This window comes from Amyelois transitella, chromosome 29 (assembly GCF_032362555.1).
Source record: "Amyelois transitella isolate CPQ chromosome 29, ilAmyTran1.1, whole genome shotgun sequence".
NCBI classification, from domain to species: Eukaryota; Metazoa; Arthropoda; class Insecta; order Lepidoptera; family Pyralidae; genus Amyelois; species Amyelois transitella.
In genome coordinates this window covers 3,158,314-3,175,996 of record NC_083532.1, presented here as the reverse complement: position 1 = coordinate 3,175,996, position 17,683 = coordinate 3,158,314, and the positions used below count along the sequence as shown (strand labels likewise).

The following is a 17,683-nucleotide window of genomic DNA, read 5'->3' as shown; positions in this document are numbered from 1 at the left end:
CAAATCCAAATATGTAATGTATGTATGTAATGTACCAAAACCGACTTTTCGAGAAATCCAAATATGTATGTACATACATAGGGGGAAGTCCCGTATCGCCGGACGGCACCTAGCGCCGGACACTCGTACTATTCAAGCGAGTATAAATCAGTTCGATTCAAAATACAAGTGAAAGGGGTGCTGGGGCATACAGGTACAAGATCACGCGCCGTGCCTCGCCAGCGACGCACACGGCCGCGGCAGGAGTAACCATTTGCTGTTTAAGGCTCGAAATCACGGCGTCACCTAAATATCAATGTAAGTAATTCTAGTGCGCATCGCTTGTTTCATTTAGATACTTGTCGCACAATAGCAGGGGTACGCGCGCCTCTAAGACGGCTTGTTTATATTTATAACAATCATTGCAGCCACTTAGACATATTTTTATTTTTGCTTTCGCAGCATGGATTCAAAAGAGGATTAATGGAATCATTAACTTAATTTTTTTTTTGTTTGTTATTTTGTTTAGCTTTTTTTAACAGTTAATTTTTCCTTTTCATTTTGTTTTTTTTTTGTAATTACCTCGTACATAACAGTTTTTGTCAAAATTTTATAATATGAGCTATTCAGCAACACACTTACCTAATTCTATGTAATAATCTGTGGACAGCGTTGTTGATTACACTTAAAAATAACACTATGTTGTCAATCTACTTTAATTTAGTTTTTCGAGTGTAATTGTTTGCTGACCTGAATAAAATAAATAAATAAAATAAATAAATAAATAGTACATTTATGCATTTACATTTGAGTGGTATTCAAAGATAAAATCAGTACTCGATTGTTATCCGTAAAATGGTAGAATATTATTACATATTTTAAACAATTTTAGTAGGTACCATCTAATGAACGAAAGTGTGTGTCCCTTGGCACCGGACACTAAGTCGTCCCTTAGTGCCGGACAGCAAACAATGATATTTCTTCTAAGAAATTACGTATTTTATTCTAATTATTTAATTTTGTTTTAGAGTTATAAGAAGAAAGAAGATAGTTAAAATGGAAGAGAAGAAAAAGAAAGGATCCTGGGATCCACAGAGCTTACAAACTGCTATTGATAAGGTTATGTCAAAAGAACTGAGTGTAAGACAAGCTGCAATGCGATACAATATTCCTAAAAGCACTATACATGATTAAATAAAGGCTTTAGGGCTCGAGAAGAAGTAACAATGAAACCAAAGTTAGGTAGGTTCACTAACACCTTCTCAGCAGAGTATGAAGAAGTCTTGGCGGACCACGTTAAAGATTTATCGAAAAGATGCATGCCGCTCATGAAAAAGAAGTTTCCAAAATTAGCATACGACTTAGCTGAAGTCATGAAGATTAATAAAGAAAAAGGCAGTGCTGATAAATAAAAAATAAAAGCCGCAATAAAAAATTGCGACTTCATGAAAAGGCATTCTGACATTTCGTTGAGAACACCGGAATCGACAAGCATGATGTGCCCCGTAGGATTTAACAAACCACGAGTGGATCTCTTCTACGACAACCTTGAAAAGCTGATGAAACAGTACAACATTCACACCCTCAAGAATTTATAACTGTGATGAAACTGGTGTCAGTTGCGTGCACAAATATTCGTCCGGTACTAGGTGCCACTTTTTAAAATTATGTTTTTTGTTACCAAAGTTTGTTTGATAGTATTAATTATTTTTTAGCAGCGGTTGCATTTTTGTTAAATTAATTTGATTTCTAACTTTGTTATCTAATATAAGTCATAATTTTATAAACATTCCTTTAATATTTTATGTTTTATTTCTAAATAACCTTAGGTGTCCGCCACTGGGGGACTTCCCCCTATATATTTGGTTTTCTTTAAAAGTCGGTTAAAAACTATTTTCTCTCCTATTTTATTGCGTTAAAACAAAATTTACAACACATGTCGATATCATATTTCAAACGTGTTGAATTTGTGTAAAAAATAGCAGTAGGTCAGAAGACTCAGTTGTAGTTGAGTCGCGGTTAAGGTACTTACTCCTGCACACATAACATAACTAACATATGGTCACGTCTATATCCCTTGCGTGGTAGACAGAGCCAACAGTCATGAAAAGACTGAATGGCCACGTTCAGCTATTTGGCTTACTTACTTACTTTACTTCCAAGTCAGGAGACTTGGAAAAAATGACGCACAGAATTAGGTAAACCAATATTGTTCAAATTTAAAATTCAAAATAAATTCAATGTTTTTTATTCATTATTATAAAATAGATACTTACTTCATATCGCTTAATAATTGTCAAAACTTTTAGTTTCACAACATTGGTTCACGTCAAATAAATTACTAAAAACTAAGTTTACTGCCGCTTCCTAGGTGCAGAAGAAGCGGTAACAAACTGCACTGCAGTATTTTCTTCAACAACGTTATAGGCGCATCCAGGTCTGCCTATCCCCGGAGGTGAGGACGCATTTATTTCATACATACATATAGTCACGTCTATTTCCCTTGCGGGGTAGATAGAGCAAACAGTCTTGAAAAACTGAAAGGCCACGTTCAGCTGTTTGGCTTAATGATGGAATTAAGATTCAAATAGTGACAGGTTGCTAGTCCATCGCCTAAAAAAAGAATCCCAAGTTTGTAAGCCTATCCCTTACCTACTTGCTAAATCTAGCAAGTAGGTTCATTATATGGTCTTGGAATGCCCTTAGAGAGGTTTTCCCTGAATTCCGGCGGGAACGGAAGTTAACGGGTTTTTCGCTTTGAGCGGGCGGAATCAGTAGTATAAATGAGAAAGTTTGTTTTTTCAAGCAAAAACTATTGAATGGATTTTTGAGAATTTATCCAATTATTTAGCTTAAATATAGTTAGTAACATAATAAGTTAAAATTCATAGAGATTTTTGGCGGACGAACTGGCTGGCAACTTCTAGATAAAAACATCTTCTGATGCAATAGTTTTGCATAAAACAAAACATTTTTAGTAATACAAACGTCTTATTTAGGAATTGGTTTTTCCCGGGTGGCTAATACGTACCTATTCTTTTGTAGATATGAATAATAAAAACACAAAAGCTATTACACGTATTACATATGCGAATGGGTTGGTGAATAATTTATGTCAAACTTATTCTAAGCATGCACCAAGTATGATTCAGTTAACTACTATGTGACTTGCATAAAAGATTACTGGGAAAGGAAATAAAACACTTTTTTATGAATCACCTGAACATTACCCACGACCTTTGCCTGTGAAATTAAAAAAAAAACGTACATTATGGCTCAAGAAGCCAAAAACTCTATATTCAAAAAAGTGTGAACATTTATTTCTTCTGCAGTGGTTTACAAAGTTGAATTTCGAACGAAAACAGTATCTGTCAACAAGAACTTCGCGGTAAAGCGACAAATTAAAAAAAAAAGTCGTAAGACAACAATATAAAACTGGCCAGCAATAAACGGAAGAGTTCTCGTTCACAAAAAACCAAAACTGTTACTGTGTATTTATAGACTTTATTGCTTAAAGTTTAAGGTTTAAAATTGAATTTATCTTGTCATGCGACGTCTGGGCATCTCTACAACTATCATATGTCTTAATCTAGTGATAAAAGAGGTATTTTATTATGTCAGTACAACGAAAATGGACATGTATTATCTAGGAACTAGTTGTTTTTTTTATTACAAGTTTTAAAGTCAAAGGTTATTGTACTTCAATATTGTTCTGGTAAAAAACATTGAACAACCAAGTATTATTTTTTAGCAGTTCTCTTAAAAAAGTAGTCAAGTGCGTGTCGGGTCATGCGCAATGGTAGGTAGGCTTTTTAATTTATAGTTGTCACCATCACAAAAAACAGATTTCGAAGTAAAACATCTTAATTTTTAATTTATTTATTTACCAAGCAAACCTTTCCAAGTTGAAATTATTATGTTACCTTCTAAGCTATTATGTTGGTTGTATTAAAAAAAATAATGTCTTTATCAAATCTTTATTTGACAATACACAAATAATTGTAACTACCTATTATAGCGAAAAGGCAATGTGAAGCTTACATTCGGGCGAACATGTCTGACCATGCTTCCAACTGGTCAAGTTTGGCCAAGAACATTGGAGATGGCTTCGCTAGGGTAGTGTAACGGAATCTTTTAACGAAGGGAAGTTATCTCATCTTCTCTCTCACTTTTTGATTAATCTTAGTGTGAGAGAAGAGATAAGATGCCAGTCAGCTAAGAATACCCTTCAGGTCCTCTCAAAACACCAGAATCAAATGACAGTAAACACTACAATGTAGTTGTTACGATGCTTCTTTTACACATTCTTCGGACTTCATACTTCGGAAGAAGTAGTAGCTTTCAGTCAATAAGCGGTACCAATTCTTTTTACGCCAATGTATCAAAGATCCCGTATGAAATGTCAAAAAACGCCGCAGTGTAGTTTGTTTTGCTGCTTCCATTACACGCACGCTTGGGAGGAGTTAATTATATTACGCCAATGTAGGTATCACTTACTCAAAGAATATTTGTCCAATCATCGTTGTGGACATTATGATTAAGTCAGATATTACACGAAGCTTCCTCCGTTATGACTACCACAATTTTTCAGAGATTCACTTAATAGAGAAAAAAAGAGATAATGATGACGACTTAAAAATGGTCCTTAATTTTGTTAATCTTATATCAAACCCTACTTTTTCGCTGCCGGTTTAGCAGCCGCTTTCTTTGGTTTTGGACATTGCTGTTTCCTCCTCACAGTAGGTTCGGGGGGCACTTCAGTAGTACAAGGCACTCTTTCCCTCAGCTTAAAGTTCTTCCCACAAAAAGTATTATAAATCTTTATAAACGTTGTACCAGCTTGCCACATGAACGATCTGAAGAAATCATCAGTTTCATCTGGAAAGCACAAGGCTCCAGTGGATAATCCCCCAAGGCCGGCCAGGAAAAACTTTTTGGGCAAATTCGAGCCCATCAAGCAACCCAAAATAGTGCCAGTAGCCACGACACCTTGTCTCACTTGTTTGTTAGCTGGATCTCTCATAAATTTCTTGATATCTTTACCAGTATTATCTATACTGCACCCCACGTCTTTAATTGTACCTTTAGCTGCGCATCTCATTTTGCACAGCTGATTCTGAGTTTCGATTCTGTACTTCTTGACATAAGGAAGCAAATAGTTATGCAGTAGTTTAGTTTTCGCTTCGGCACATTCATCTTTCTTGACTTCGTGTTCTTTATACTCGTAATGAGGGCTGGTGTAAATTGGTAGATCCATGTATTTCATTTTTGGCGGCCTTTGCGGTTCTGGCGGAGGCTTCGCTGCGTGAACGACTGGCACTAGTCGAATTTGGGAACCAATTAGAACAGTTTTCAATGTTTCTATCCAAATTCTGCCTAAAATATAGAAATCTCCGTAGCAAAGGTTGCTGATGGAAGCATTCATATCTTCTTCTGACTCAAAAATTTCATTATTTACTTTTGAAATACTTGTTTCAGGTGTTACTTCGTCGGTGTCTTCATACGCATCGGAAATATCTTCATGGTTTTCAAAAATCCGCGTGTAAGGTTCATTTTCGTTGTAATTATTCTCTTCGGGTTCACAAATATCTGTTGGATCATAAGGATCTATAGACAACATTATACTTGGTAATTTTATGCTGTTTGCTGAAAATAAATAATGGTTTAATATTTGACAGACATTGACAATCAATTGTCATTATACATATAATTGAAGGTCTTGCACGTGAAGTTCTTATTATATTTTTTAGAAATGAATTGATCTGAAAAATACGCTTATTATTTGTGTCTAGCTGTTTTCTGTGACTTTGCACCACAAATAGAAGAGTTTTTCATGGTACTTATAACAATATAATCATAGGCTTAAAGGCTTAACTCAGCGTCACCTGCAAATTTTTTGTTACCTCGAAGAGATCGCTTTTAGTGTTAAGGTCGCCTTTTGCATAAAACATAGCATTTTTAATGTATGATTGTGATTTTGCTGTAAATTAATTTTAATGCAATAAACAGTTATTGTATTGTATTGTATAGAAACAAAATAAAGATAGAGATTCATCAAAATAAGTCAGCCTACATAGTAAGAACAGACAAACTTCTTCTTACAGATTAGACCATCACATCACATGAACATGCTGTTATCATTTCAAAACGACAAGATGAAGAACCGATTGAGGACAAGGATTCGATTACCATAGACCGAATCGAAATGCGACAAAAAATGCATACATTTCCAATTGGCGAAAGTCTATCATGGTAACAAAGTTATAATTCACTTGTAAATCGCATTCAAAGACTTTATAACCGCAGCTGAAAGTTTAATTTCGAATAGCTTTTGGTTTTTGGATAAAACTGTAACATGAGTGAAAACCAGCTGAGTGCTGCGGCAAGATTATGCTTTTCAGTTCTTACGTCCACGGAACAAAGTTCAATTTTGTACAAAATAGTTTTTAAGCAGAACATTTTTTTAATTGTTGAACATTCGAAGTAGATAGGTGAAATGATTCGGAATGTCCAAAGATTGGAGATTATAATTGTATGTTTGTCTGTTTGAAGCATGATACCGATGACTGATACATATAGTTTTAAAACATACGTACATTACATGGTGCCTTGTGGTTCCTGGCACCATTAGAAAAAAGAATAGGACCACTCCATCTCTGTCGTAAAAGGCCTTTCAGCCTTCTCAAGACTGTTGGTTCTGTCAACCCCGTAAGGGATATAGTCGTATTTGTAAGCTTAAGAGGTATGCGTTTGCGCAGACTTACAGGCCACGGCGCTCGGGCAGCGCCAAGGCGCGGTCGCTTGAGGTGGCTTTACCGATGACGTAGGCCTACTAGGCATCGTACGATTGAGGCCGTAAGCCATTTACATACATATACATATGGTCACGTCTATATCCCTTGCGGGGCAGACAGAGCCAACAGTCTTGAAAAGACTGAATGGCCACTTTCAGCTATTTGGCTTAATGATAGAATTGAGATTCAAATAGTGACAGGTTGCTAGCCCATCGTCTAAAAGAAAATCTCAAGTTTGTAAGCCTTGGTCGCCTTTTACGACATCCATGTGAAAGAGTGGTCCTGTACTTTTTGTATTGGTGCCGGGAACCGCACGGCAAGCCATTTAATAAATGTATTTCTTCATCCTCCTGACTTAAGTCCCTTATGTTTAAATGTTTTGCGTCACTACAACGGAGCCGCTTTAGACTTTATACTCTGACTTAATAAAAAGGACGTTCAGACCCTCCCAGGTTCTAATGTAAGAGGGTAAAAGCTAGTCTTTAGACCTTGTTTCCTTCCTCACCACTCTGGAGAGTAGCCAGGGTATGCCTTTGACCGTGGATCTTGGATTGGGTGAGTCAGGTTTTTACACGAACCGACTCCCGTCTGAACTCTGATCTTTTGCAGGGGAACCTAACCCGTATTGGATCGATCATGGTTACACATCCAGTAGGATTTCCCACGATGTTTTCCCTCACCGTAACATTTAATAAATTTAATAAATTTAGGTTTTAAGTTTTGTTTGTAAGTATGATTTTAGGTTTAAGTTATTGATAATTATTAAGTTAAAGTTTGGCTCAGAGAATCAGCATTGCCATTCAAATTGGCAATACTGCCTTCTGGGAATATATTTTTTTTATAAGTAAGTAGTTTTAATTTTAATTTGATATTTTTGTAAGTGAAGATAGTATTTTCTGTTAAATATATTTTTAAGATTTTATAATTGTAACCTTTTATTAATTTCATACTTTGTACTTACCGTACGTTACGTTATAATACTTCTTCAAATTCTAAAATAAAATAGCATTTTATATCACCCGAACCCGTGGGCTACAACTAGTTTCGCTAAACTTAACAATGGTTGCTTCTGGCTACGTATTGTTACAGAACAATAGACTATTATATCGTTATCATTATAGTTTTGGTCAGAATTGAAAGTACAATGTTCGAAGGACGGAAAAAATGTATTTCTTTAACCTAACGCGTAAATACGAGGTGTTATACTTTAAACATCAATTTAATACAAAAAACGATTTGTTTTTATTTTGGTTTATATCGAGTACTCGTCGATTTTTGGTAAGATATTCAAAAATTTCTTTTAAATTTAAGTGTTATATACTTTAAGTGTATAAATACCTAATAATTTAAGTGTATAAATACCTACCTTTTAACATAAATTTGTTTCAACTTTACTTAAATAACTTCCTTTTAATACAATTTTTTTTTTAAATTTTTTGCCAAAGCGTCACTTCTAGCAAAAATAGACTTCTAGTGAAAGTAGAACAATGGGTGATCACTTGGGCGTATTGTGCTACATCAAAACCCATGTTAACAAAACGAAGGGTGCTATAGGCTGAGACTAGCTGTTACTTTCGGCTTCGATCACGCTCATTTATAGCAAATATGTGATTTGAATAAATGAGGGAACAGTATTTTCCGATATGAAAAATACCATATGTATTTTAGTACCTACCTATTTCGAACTATGAAAAAACTAAGACATTATTTTGTTTCATTGTACACATTTATGACATTATTTTTTTTATTGTACACATTTATGACATTATTTTAGTTGTACCCACAAAATTTATAATTTGATCTGATGGTGACCGAGGCGGTCAAGCGTGATCGTTTGACTCACACGAACGTTAAGGGGAGGTGGAAAGAACATACACAATCATCCTCCAAATTAATCCCAGTAAGTCTAAAATCAGGTAAGTCAGGTTTTACCTACTCGAAATAAATTAAAAATCTTTTAAACCGATTTCGATGATATTTTTCTTTCAAAATTCATATTTTATTAAGAAAATAGGCCTTTGCAGGCACTTTTTCACAAATTTAATATTTTGCACACAGACTAAAGTAATTCAGAAATAACATTAATTTGTTTTATGTAAGTTTAATTTTTAGTTTTAATATTTGTTAAAATTTATTTTGAACATGATTTATCTGTTATCAGCGAATAATATTTAAATATATATCTCATTCACTCGTTAGTTAGTTATATCTAGCCTCTAAAAAAAAGAAATAACCTACTCTTCAATTTTCTCTCGCCCAACGCTAGTAGGTAGGTACTTATTCTTTATAAAGATTATGATTGTGATAAAAAAAAAAAAAAACAAAAATATATATAAGTCTCTCTGTCGTTTTTTTTTATCTTTATAATTTTTAAGAGCTTACCCTTAATTTGAACGCAGCATTTGTCACAAGCTGTACCCTCGTCGTCACGCTATTTAAATACAGAGATGATTTTTTTAAAACACAAAGATGATAAAATGAAAAAAATAATTGAAGAAAACTGTAAATTTTGATTTGTTAGCACACAATCACGATCTTATCTCTCACGGGGTAGACAGAGTCATGAAAGGCTGAAACTCACGTTCAACTGTATGGCTTAATTTATTATAGAGTTGCTATTGAGATTCAAATAATGAAAGGTCGCTTGCTCGTCGACTAAAAGAATTTCAAGTTTCTAGCTTAAACATTTTAACATTATTAGTTTTTCCTTTAATTGACTTTTACAGTCTGCACTGGAAGATAAGCAGCTGGCACTCACTATGTTTTTCAAACCGGCATGATGGAATCTTGCACTTCACTAGGTTAATGTGGAGCACACATTCTCTTAGTCGCCTCTTACAACATCGTTAAAAGAGATGGATTAATCACATTGTAAAGAGTCAGGTCAAAAGTACCCGAAACCGCCGAGCTTGCATGAAGAGAGTTATGAATTTGGATGAAGCGAAGGAAGTATGCAGAGATAGTGGCAAGTGGAAAGAGGTAGTCTCTGCCTACCCCTCCGGGAAAGAGGCGTGATTTTATGTATGTATATATGTAAAGTGAATCACGCGACACGACCTATCTATACTAATATTATAAAGCCGAAGAGTTTGTTTGTTTGTTTGAACGCGCTAATCTCAGGAACTACTGGTTCGAATTGAAAAATTCTTTTTTTGTTGAATACACTATTTATCGAGGAAGGCTTTAGGCTATTTAAAATCACGCTGCAACTATAACGAGCGAAGAAATAATAAAGAATGTGAAAAAAATTGTGGAAATTATTCATCCTTGAGGACTTCAATGATGCCCAAAATAAATATTCCACGCGGACGAAGTCGCGGGCACTGCTAGTTTACACATAAATACTTATTAGGTTTTGTGTTCTGTGGGAAAAATCAATATTTGTTTATAACTAATCCAATATTACTTCTGCGCCCCTATCATAAAATTGGATTATGTATTTTGATACGTCATTGTACTTACCATAGACAAAAATATAGTTTTATTCATGCATTGGATATAAATTAGGGAAAAAAGACAAGTGCCGTGTGGTTCCCGGCACAAATAGAATAAAAGAATAGGACTACTACATCTCTTTCCTATGGATGTCGTATAAGGCGACTAAGGGATTGGCTTATAAACTTGGGATCTTCTTTTAAGCGAAGGGCTGGCAACCTGTCACTATTTGGATCTCAACATACATACATACATACATACAATCACGTCTTTATCCCTTGCGGGGTAGACAGAGCCTACAGTCTTGCAAAGACTGATAGGCCACGTTCAGCTATTTGGCTTTAAGATAGGATTGAGATTCAAATAGTGACAGGTTGCTAGCCCATCGCCTAAAAGAAGAATCCCAAGTTTATAAGCCTACCCCTTAGTCGGCTTTTACGACATCCATGGGAGAGAGATGGAGTGGTCCTATTCTTTTTTGTATTGGTGCCGGGAACCACACGGCACTCAATTTTATCATTAAGCCAAACAGCTAAACGTGGCCTTTCAGTCTTTTCGAGACTGTTGGCTCTGTCTACCCCGCAGGGGATGTAGACGTGATGGGATGTATGTATGTAAAAAGGCAAGAGGAACCCTGAATATTAAATGTATATTTATTTTTCCTAATCTAATTTTTTATTTATTTATTTATTCTTTATTGTATCACTTAAAGACTTAAAGTACAATAGTTGTTTATGCTAATAGCATTATGTAACAGTCTACCATTGGGATAAGCAAAGAAATAGAGATAACCTTTGTATGTGTGTAAACCTAATAATATAACTACGAAGTAAGTTTGTTTATTAGTTACCTCTTTAATCGTTAACTTCTGAATTAAATCTTCTTGAAATTTCGCGTAAGTATATATATAATTAAGAGTCTGAAAAAGGACATACAGCACAGTTTATATACGTATTTTATCTATAACTTTATTAACCATCTTTAAATGTAGACAATTCATTCGTTTGTTTGTCAGTTAGTCTTTCACAGTTTAACCTAACCGCTAAACCGATTTTGATGAAACTTGCTAGAAATGTAGTTTTGCCATTGGAAAAGAACTCAGGTTTTTTCCGGTAACTCTGGGAGCAGATAATACTGAATGGATATAGACAGACCATAGACAAAACTAAAACGACCCGATACCGAAAGAAACCCTCAAAATTCAGGTAGCGAAATATTATCTATCCGTAGACTATTTTTTTTTTTGCGCCTACCTTCCGCATTTCACACTTAATCTTTGCGTGGAATAGTAATTTTGGTGAAAAAAAAACAAAATGAATAGTTTACTATTCATTTTTTTTGCAGCCTTTGGGTCGGTAGTATTGGCATTAGACGGCCTCTGTGGCGCAGCGGTAGTACGCTTGTCTGTGACACCGGTGGTCTCAGGTTCGAATCTGGGTCAGGGCATGATGAGAACTTTTTCTGATTGGCCTGGGTTTCGGATGTTTATCTATATAAGTATTAATAATAAAATAAAGTATCGTTGAGTTAGTATCTCGTAACACAAGTCTCGAACTCACTTCGAGGCTAACTCAATCTGTGTAATAAGTATGTCACGTATATATTTATTTATTTATTAGCTATTTTTATGGTAGACTACAACTTTTACAATACAGCTTTAGTCCGCGAATTCACCCGTGTTTAAATAAAATTATTTATGTCCTTCTCCGTACTGTGTGTGTAAAACAATGATATTACTTTGCATCAACACACCTGATAGTATTTATAAATAATACAAACATACAGTCACGTCTATATCCCTTGCGAGGCAGACACACCACACGTTTTTATAAGGGATATATAGTTTCTGTAAGGAAATAAGTGTAACCTTCCTATTCCCTGAACGAATATAAAAAAAATTACATTTTAAAAAAATAAATTTGAAAGGGAATGACTAAATTAATAATGACTGACAGCGGCGATTGATTGATAGTATAAAATTCGTTTGAATTTTTTTAAACATACATCCCTTGCGGGGTAGACAAAGTTAACAGTCTTACTAAAGGCCACGTTCAACTGTTTGGCTTTATGATAGAATTGAGATTCAAATAGTGACAGGTTGCTAGCCTGTCGCCTAAAAGAAGAATCACAATTTGGTATGTTATGACATTGTAATATATATATCTATACCGGTAAGTTCTCTTTTTTTGCCACATCAAAACTTAGCGATTTAGGGTATTTTTAAATAACAAGCTATATTAAACTAACCTAAAAACCTGAATACGAAATGTTCAAAGCATGATTTCTCAATTTCAACGGATAAATCTCAGATAGACACAAAAACTAAACGCAAAAGTAAAAGCGTCTTTGAAATATTTCTTTGGGTACGCCTCGAAAAGAACCTATGGTCATCATTCATTATAAAAAACCGTTCAGTTGGTACCAATGGATCAACAAAAACAACTAACGTATCGGTAAAAGTGTATCCATTGCGCGCTTGCAATGATCAATGTAATACCTTTCTTATAGTGAAACTGCAGTGAATAATGAGGCATCGAAGATAGTTGGTGTATAAGAGGTGTATTTTTTAAAACGTAGGAATCGTGTGTCAAAAATCGTGACTATTCGAATATCAAAAAGAGAGCGGTCATGTGAACACCGAATTTTAGAACATTGATATTCTATTTTTAAATTTTGATGTTTTGACGCGTGCTTTTGTTCTTTATTTGAATACTAGTGAATCTTTGATAAAAAATTTAATACCTACCTTGTTTGCATCAAATCATAATCATAACTCTCGTAATTGTATAATATATCGTTAACATTGATTAAATGTACGTATCTATGTCTTCGAATGAATTAAGCTATATCGGTTAATTACTTTAAACTCTTATCGCTTTCCTATTGATAACCAATTATTTTCAGTACATTAGGCTCGAAACGGCTGTTTTCAACGATTCCGATTTTGCAATATCATAGTCCAACGCGTTCAACCGTAAGCCATTAGGTTTGTATTGTATAAGCGGGCCTCTGTTTTTTTTCTGAGATGGTAAATATTTAAATTTGTGGTTTTAAATTTAAATAGGTAAGTACTGACGATAAAAAACCTTGTAATAAATTTAATCTTTCCATACTTATTATAAAGATAAATTATTTGTATTTTTGTATGCAACGAATTAACTCAAAAACTACGAGACCAATTTTAACCAAATTTGGCATAAAGTCGATATACCGAGAAGAGCCTAGGGGATCCCTTTAGAGCATGATTCTGGAATAGGTAAATCAGGTTTTAAAGTGAAGCGACTCCCATCTGACCTACGCAACCATTGTGGGGGAACCTAATCCAAATTGGATCATGGTAAAATCAGCAGATTCATAAGTGCCAAGAACCACACGACACAACCTATGTGTTAAAATTAGTTCTTCTTTCTTCAAAACAACATAACTTATAGGTAGTAGTACTACGTAGGAATCAAATGTCTGTATGTCATAATTTGCATAGATTAAAGATAAACTGGCAGCTTAGAAAAATTTGACGCTAATAGCGATTAGATTAAACAAAAATTCAAATTCGGAACAGTAGCTGGCGATTAGCCGTATTTTATTTTTCATTTCTGCAAAATGATACTGGAAGCATTAGCACAAATTAATGGAAACACAAACGATTTCTCGATACAAACAATTCTTTAATCTGCATAAACACAACGCATTTACCATCGATTGGTGAAAAATAAAGTTCCAAATTTTTAAATTGATACGTTCTTAATTCGAAATCGTTTTCGACGTTCGATTGATTTGATACCCGCTGGCAAACCGCACATTAGTATAAACGGAACGCGAAATCAAATTTGGAATTATTAAACATCTTTAAATAAAACTGTTCTTATAATAACCCTTTCGCCGTATCATTATTTTCAATGACTCAACTGAGGTCAGTTATGACCTACGGACAAATCTTCGATTGAACCAATTAATAAAATTATGCAAATTATTCTTGCTGCTTATTTCGTTAGCGGTTTTTTTTTTTTGCTTAATTCATTTAAATACATGGCTTTGTCATCTCAGTGGGCTTTGATAAATATGTTATGAATGTTTTATTTTATTACCGAGCTATTGCAAGCGGTTCATTCGCGTTCTGATAAGTTCTTTTTTACTAAAAGTACACACAGTACTTTTCTGGGATAAAAAGTGAGTTAATTAGTGAATTAAGAATGATCGATGTAATTATGTCAAGTTCAACTTTGCATGATGCTAATATAAACGCACAGATAACATTTTTTATAATTTTTTTATTTATCAAGTGTAGCATTAATGATAAAGTTAAGGGGAGGTATGTGCCTGTGTGACCATGTCATGGGTGACCGACAGGAGTTCCTTCATGTGAAAACCTGAATTACCCACTCCTAGACCGTGGCAGGTGAAGCCTATACTTGGGCTCCTAAGACACTAAAACATTTACCTTTGCGGATAGTCAAAAACTAAAAATAATAATGAACAAAAATGTTTACCTAAGCTTATAGATGAATAAAACATAAATTATTGAATAAAACATAAATTATTATGTGTCTTTTGAATAAATTATGAGGCACATTTTTAAAGTTTACGAACTACGTCAAAACAGAGCATCGGCGTTGACTTGTTAACTGTTGTTAAATTTTATTTAATATTTCATTCAAATTATATTAATTAGTGTAATTTGTCATCATGTTGCTTGTGTGTGGTGCTGTTTGTCTGAGGGTTAACACGTTCGGTCTCTACGTCCTAACAAATTCTCATGAATGTTATTTTTTTGTGAGCCAAGATATTTTTTATTATGCCCTATCAACGTCCATTACAAGTCATTATGTTTAGATTGTTGTACGGCATCCTCCTGAGCAGTCCCCTGCTGTTTCGGCTTCTCTTTTTTTTATCTGTTCTCCTTTGACAAGGGAATATGGCGTGTATAATCCTACAAAGTAAAATGGCGCGCAAGTACGCGACTCCGCCATGTTATCGGGGAATTTTCTTTTTAGTCGTTTTAAAATATGGAATATTAAGCTGCCAGTTCGAAACGTTAGGTTCTTTAAAGGGTTCAAAATACTCTTTGATGCACGTTCGAATTTGGAATTTGTATCTTTCGACATTCGCGAACGCTGCGACGTGTTGTAAGGAATAATGAATGCATTTATATTTTTTTTTTGTACAAGCTTGGAACATGTCGATGGAATTCTTTAGCGATGTTCATTTATGCCTTGGTAGAGCATAAAGTTCGCCTTTTAAAATATGACTGCATTTATGGGTTTCACAAATAGAAGAAAATAAAATGGTCGTTCCTTTGACTTTTACAGATTTTATCGGCAGGCAGCAATTCGCTCTGAAATAATGATAAATTTATATCATTTCTGTGGTATTGGCATTTTGACATTGCTTTTAATATTATGTAAGTTTTCTACGTTATATCAAAGAATATTATTTAGAAAGTTGTAAGTAAGTAGGTACCTTACCAATATCTATTTTCTCATTTAACTCATATATTCTTATAGGCGGTAGGCTAGCAACCTGTGACTACTTTAATCTCAATACCATCAATAAGGCATGCAACGAACGTGAACGTGGCTTTTAATTTTTGCAAGACTGTTGGCTCTGTCTACCCCGTAAGCAGCCAGTACCCAATAATCACGATATCGAACATCTTTCGCTTCATCCACATTCATCATTCTCTTCATGCAAGCTTATCAGTTAAAAGTGTACTGGACCTGACCTTTCACCAGAACATCTCAGATTTTATCAAAAAACATTCACCTACACGCAGAGATGCGAGAGAGAGTAAAATGCCACGTGCGCCAATAAAAAGGAATCTAACCATAGTCAATATTTTGTTCAAATTAAGAATCTAAATTTGAAATTCGAACCCTCTTCGAAAACAGCTGGCTGTCTTCAACCGGTTTTACCCACTGGCCGTAGATAGGAAACCGATTAATAATTTTTAAACATAATTTCATTACGACAAAAAGTATTGGGGGCATTACGAAATTCGTGTAGAGATAATGAATTTAAGAAGCGTCAACCATTTTTAATTTTCTTACTTGATTCTAAATTTAATAATAATTGAAATTATTATTCCACCTAATTTAGCTTAATTCCACTTTAAGTAAGCACCCAAAGTGAATTAAAATAAATAGCTTTAAATATCTATAAATTTTAACATATTTTTTATTCTAATGTCTGAGTTATAAATATTGCAAAATTTCAAAAAAATATTTCAGTAATTTTTGCGTAAAAGAGTAACAAACACATAAACATCCACACGTCTACTACAATATAAGTAGGATGTTATCTCGCTTACCCATTCATTCATACATACCTACATAAAATCACTTTCCCAGATGGGTTTGGCAGCAAATTAATCTTTGCTTCTTGCCACAATCCCTTCATCCTTTTTTATTTTTTTATCTGCGCAGAAATGCAACTTTTGTAGGTACCTATATTGCTTTAAGTTTTGTATAAAATTCTCGTGTCACAATGTTCGTTCCCGTACTCCTCCGAAACCGCTTGACCGAATTTCATGAAATTTTTTGAGCATATCTTTTTTTCATACCCCTTACTGATACGGGTCCACCTTTAACATTTTTTTTAACTAGAAATTACTTAAAAATCATTTATATGGCAAAACACCGGGACAGCAAGTATTTGTATAAAACATGAGCGTCACGTCTAAATATTAAGAAGTCTACGTTACTAAACCATACTATTAAGGCCACGATTCTACAATTGCTATACAAAAAAAAAAACAACTGAAACTGCCTCAAATAATACGAATATATCTCAAGATTATACGTATAACTTGATTTTACGTGTGTAACTATAATTTTTGTTGAACCTTTTATTGTATTACACAATATACAGAATGCAGAAGTGTAAGTGCTTGAGTTGTCAACTGAATTTGTAATCATGAGCCAATACGGGTTAGGTTCCCCTGAAAAAAATTCGGTTTTTTTAACTATTGTAGCAAGTTTTTAATAAATAAATGAATCCTTACTCTTTTTCGACGAATGGCAAGAAATTTGTCAATTATTCTATAATTCAAACAGACATTTCTGAATGTACACACAAACATACATACATATAACAAGCCATTATCCTTAACGGGATAGAAAAAGCTTATGATCACAAGACTTAAAGGGCACACAAAATAAAAGAAGAATCTCAAGTCACTTTTACAATTAGTTGTTATGGAAGAGAAGCGATTCTGTATTTATTTTATTTTGCACTTCAAACAATGCTATGACCGGAAGTAGATTGATACTTTATTACGTTGTTTCATTATGTAAGGTTTTATGTTTTACAAATTTGATTTTGTATTTAATTTCTTTTTAACTCCAGTGCCATGTGGTTTCACCATTTGAGAATAAAACTCACTCACGTAAAAAGGGACTAAGGACCACTAATAAGCTATAAGATAAAGATTAATAAGAATAAATCAGTATAAAATTGGGATTCCTCTTGTAGGCGATGGT

The 17,683-nt window shown here is 34.2% G+C and overlaps 1 protein-coding gene across 1 annotated transcript; it reads right to left on the bottom strand.

The window, feature by feature from the left end:
* Positions 1 to 4,651: 4,651 nt before the first annotated feature.
* On the bottom strand, positions 4,652 to 6,819 carry LOC106129472 (uncharacterized). Its single transcript, XM_013328042.2, has 2 exons — positions 6,744 to 6,819; positions 4,652 to 5,625 (listed from the first exon to the last, which is right to left on the bottom strand). The coding sequence occupies exons 1-2, from the start codon at positions 6,817 to 6,819 to the stop codon at positions 4,652 to 4,654; spliced, it is 1,050 nt and encodes a 349-aa protein (XP_013183496.2).
* Positions 6,820 to 17,683: the final 10,864 nt, after the last annotated feature.